Source organism: Austrofundulus limnaeus, unplaced genomic scaffold (genome assembly GCF_001266775.1).
Source record: "Austrofundulus limnaeus strain Quisiro unplaced genomic scaffold, Austrofundulus_limnaeus-1.0 Scaffold124, whole genome shotgun sequence".
Lineage (NCBI taxonomy): Eukaryota > Metazoa > Chordata > Actinopteri > Cyprinodontiformes > Rivulidae > Austrofundulus > Austrofundulus limnaeus.
The window spans coordinates 1,119,052-1,123,805 of record NW_013952526.1 but is presented as its reverse complement, the minus strand read 5'-3'; the positions used below and the strand labels follow the sequence as shown (position 1 = coordinate 1,123,805).

Below are 4,754 nucleotides of genomic sequence, written 5' to 3'. Positions count from 1 at the left end.
AATAAATAGGGATTGTTTGTGGAGGGGGTAATTAAAGCCCAGAGTGCAGGAGCAGTAAACAAACTTCTGTCCAATCCTGTTCTGGACTTCCTCGATAATCGGCTACCTCAGACCCCGGCAGCCTCACACGCTGCAGAGTAAATTGCGCGCAACACACACAGAGTGCTGTGTGACCCGTTTGAGTCACACCTCCCACCCATTTGATTCATCTTTTAATTAAGTGTGAGAGACACTGAAAAAAAGGGGTAGGCGAGAGATGGGGTACAGAGAGGGGGAGAGAGATTTGTAGTCTTCAACCAACATTGTGGCATCTTGCTCCTTTCTGCCAGCCACAAAACTTTGCAGTGAACACAACCCATCGTCACCACTTTACAAAAAGCTGGCTTTTCTCCCATCTAATCTTTGCACTGTGCTTCACTGGGAAGGTGCTTGTACCTGCAACTAACCCAGTCCCACAGTCAGGTGTCCAGGCTTTGCTTGGACGACATTCTTCAGCATCTGGACTCTAATATGTCCAGATTGCTGCAGAGATAAAAAAGTGACCAGTTYAGTATTAACACACCTGTGCCGATTATATGTTATGTCTGTCCTTCTAAAGTAACTTTTCTGTTTTACCCTCTCCCCACGAATAAGAGGAAACACTATTACATAACTTTTGTGTCCAGTCTTTGATGCTCGGTGTCTCRCAGCTGCGACTGAGGCGACTCACATTCTGAGCTCACGTGTGGACGCCGTGGCCCCCGCGAGTGTTTGTTTCTGTCAGCATTCTAATGAGCAGCCATTGTGGAATCCTGCAGAGGCTGCCTAAATGACTCTCCTGAAAAATTAATGCATCACTTAACAGCATTTTTGTGTTTGTACTGCATTCAGAAAACACAGGTGCAAATCCCGCTTGGTGGCAAAATGTTTAATTGATGCAGCCACGTGACAGTGCTCTGAGGGGGGGRAAAGGAAGAAGAAGTTGGGAAGTTTCAAGTATTTACCTGAGCAATCAGTGGCTTCTTATTAAGGTTCAAAAATAAAAAAAACAAAGGCAACCATGCAAGCTGCCATGTGTGAGCAGTTAAAAATAAGTATTTCAGTGCTACTGGAAAAAAAAGAAAATGAGGCAATTATCCAATATTAGATGCTGGTAAACTGTTTGCAAAAGCTATTACCAAACAAGATCAAATATTATGGTTGATACGCCGTGTTCCTGTTCTTGCCAGAGTGGCTGGATGATACAGTATGGGAGGGAAGTGAGTATTGCTGCCAGGCTGACTCTCCCCAGGTGAATCCCAGCAATGAGCTGRGAACAAGCTGCTTTGGCCAGACTGGCCAGCAGCCTTCCCACTCCCCTCTCCGAAAGCTGCCTGACTTTTCCACATGGGCCAGGGAGCAGGTGGCCCCGGGCTGCAGGAGGAGCCTGCAGCTCCGCAGTGGAAAATCTAACCCAGCGTACCTGTTCCATTTGTGCCAGGCTCAGTCTGAACAAAATAAACCATTTTCTTTGCAAACGTCCTGTTCTTTCTAAAAGAAAAAAAAAAAGGATTAAAAGTGTAAAAAAATAARTTAGTTTCTTTCAAGGGCGTCCAAAGACAAATGCTAAAATTGTGCCATCTTTTTTGCAAGAAGGGTTTAAATATTTTCTGTATGTATTTTCAGGACCCCCCAGCCCCCTCCAGGCCTTCGTCCTCCCCCAAATCTCCATTTCCCCTTGGCAACCAAAACCCTCCCACCACCCATGGGAAGAATAACAAATAATAATAATACATTAAAAAATGTGAACGGAGGCAGCATTCAGATGGCCRAATTAATGTTTGCACACGATAAGCGAGCTTAATATAATGCTGACAATCACAACACTCACCCTGCCAACCAGAATTGGATCGCGTCCAGAAAATTCCTCCAGCACAAACATTTGATTCCAAACCCATCCTCTCTTGGCGCGACTTAGTAATCTTTGTCCTTCGCCAAGACCACTCGCTGCCACCGCCGCCATGGGCCCACCGGTTTGTGTACTTCTGGACTGGCCCGTGATAGGAGTCATGGAGACGGAGGGAACGCAAGTAATCCACACCAGCAGCAAGGACATCCACAGATCCACCAGCATCTCCTCGGACCTCTTTGGCATCCTGTCGTTGTGTGTGTCCTGCTTGCTTGTTTTTGTTTTGCTTTGTTTGTTGGGTTTTATTAACCTCTGTTTTTTTTTTATTATTTCTTCTTTTTTTAATCTCCGCCTCTTGTACCACCCCGTCTCCTCCTCCTCCTCTTCAGATCAACAGCTCCTTCTTAGATAACAAGAAAAGGTTACTTGTGTCCTCTTTGAACGGCGGAGTCTGCATTCATGGTGTGATAAAGGTCACTTGCATGGCTTGGCATGCCTCCATAGCAGTTGGCGAAGGGGGGAGAAGGGGTGTGAGGCTCGTAGCACAGCATCCATTTGGCGTTACTCCGAGGGGGAGACCTGAAAGGAAGCAATCGCAGTTTGTTAGTTGTCTCTTCGACTTGTGTGAAGTTGTCAGGAGCTAGGAGGAGGTAGAGTCTGACAAACATTTGAACAAGTCAGGTGTGGCAGACAGAAGAAAAACAACCTACAGGAGATTCACATTTTAAAACAGGAAGTTAACATGTCATTCTTGTTATTTTTTATTTAATATTTTGTGCAAATCTTCTCCCTGTGCCTCCTCGACCCCCTTTATCCCAATCTTGTTTCCACATGATCCAGCCGAACAACAAATGCATTTCAAAGCTGTATCAGATTGCTTTGCTGTAATCTGATGTTATTTTATTTTATTTTTTTCTATTTTGGGTGTGGGGGAAGGATTATTCCAGTGAGATTTTTTTTAGGAAATCACATGTTACTTTTGAGATTTATGCCGTGACAATGCTTGTCATGTTGTCGCAGATGGTTCCCTCCTCGTGCAGATGTAGCTGCAGGTTCAGGCAGAGAGAGGATGGCTGCAGGTGAGTCAACAAGGCTGCGGCTCGCTGATATCAAAGTAACCCAGATGAGATCAGAAGGCAGAGAGGCATGTTTAGTCACTCAATCAGATACAGAAAATTACACTGGAACTGCTGCTCTCGATAACCACGCACATTAACTTTTGGGTTGTTTTCGATTATATTTTTTCTGTACAGTAAATATGTGATAAAACAAATAATTAGTGTGAAGTAACAGATAGTCAACAAGCAGCAGATTGATGCCCTTTTAGCTGCAACAGTTTGGATTTAAGTGGAACTGTTTGGGCTGCTCTGCTGGATTGGACAGCCTGCAGACACAAAGGCAGAGTTGTGATGCAGGTGGACACGATCTCGCTGCTCCCTGCTCCCTCACTTTCAGCACACATACACGCTCACTGCTGCAAACTTTTACCCCCCTTCCACCTTCACAGTGTTTCCTCCATACGCGGTTTAATGCTGCTGCATATTTCCAAGGRAGATATAAACCACAACGAATCTTGATCTGAAGCTCAACACGCAGGAAACCAAAAGATCTCGGTTCGCAAATTACACGTATTAAGACCCTAAAATGCGCTCTGATCGGTTTAAATGACTTTACGTAGCAGCCGTTTCAGCACCACGGGTGCGAGAACAGCTCTCCCGCCGGTCCACGCGGCTCAGACGGCGGAGGCGCTGTCCAAGGTACTGCGCGTGGAAAAAGAAAATATTTCGAATTTTTTTAGGAAACCAGCAGCCAAAAAACATTAAAATAAAAACTGGAACTTCGATTCTTTCATTTGTAAGGATCCCTACTTCCACCACATTCATCTAGTCTGAAGTTTCCTCTTATATTGGGCAGCCAGTGTTTCGTAGTCCGTTTATTTATTTATTTCTACTATTTCTTTTTGCGCATCTGCTGTGGAGCTGGAGCGCACGAGCAGTCCTGTATACCGACACTGAAGTAGACACCTCTGACAGTGAGGTGGAAGAAATAAAGGTAAGCCAAAGTTGCAGATCTTCCTGGAGACCTGTTTGGCGTCAGCCCGCTCCTGCAGCTGCCGTGCAGGGCAAAAAACACCTCACAGCTGCGGATGCAGCGGGTTGAAAAGTCTTGTCAAACACCCCTTCTATGTTTTATTGTCAGCAGCATTCCCCCTCTCTCTGATATGATTTTTTTTATTTAATAGCATGTACTTACTCGTGAGATCCGGATCCTATCCCGCTTCTGCATTGTTCAGTCGTTTTGTCGTTTCCCCCAAACGTTAAAAATACGCCAAAAACTCCTCCATGGAGGGGGTTCTCGTTCCGAAAGCAGAAAAAAAAGGTGCAACACTTCGGGTTTAAACAAGATCCGTCCAGCAGTTTTTATTTATTATTACTATTATTTTTGTTTTGTTTTGTTTTATCACTGCGGAGTGACAGACAGACAGACAGACAGACAGACAGACAGGCAGACAGTGGTTATGAGGCGCGCTGGAGCTCCGACAGGCTCGCTGGCCGACTGGAAAAGTGAGGAGGAGATGGAGGGGAGAGCTGCGCGCCGGAGAAGAGAGCCTCCCTCCGCTGCGCTCATTGGGCTGATGAGGAGTCGGGTCAACAGGCGCGCAAATGAGCGCGTGGCGCGAACACGCAGGAAGGTTATCGTCTCATCCCGTGCAGCTGGAGATAAGAAAAAAAAAGTGGCAAAATGTGGACAACCAGTGCTTTAAAAAAAGAATTCTCACATATGTGTTTCCCTGTGTGTGTTTCTTTTTTCAACATCCGAAATATATCCCCACCAACACCACCACTTAAGCTTGATTGTGAAATGCATTAGACCTATGGGGTTGGGG

At 45.6% G+C, this 4,754-nt stretch overlaps 1 protein-coding gene across 1 annotated transcript in view; it reads right to left on the bottom strand.

The window, feature by feature from the left end:
- Positions 1-4,327, bottom strand: part of cdh8 (cadherin 8) — a gene marked incomplete at its 5' end in the record, with an annotated part of 125,765 nt that extends 121,438 nt beyond the window's left edge. The window contains 2 exon segments of the mRNA XM_014015191.1: positions 1,850-2,446; positions 4,121-4,327. Of these exon segments, the coding sequence (XP_013870645.1) occupies positions 1,850-2,113 (264 nt within the window).
- Positions 4,328-4,754: the final 427 nt, after the last annotated feature.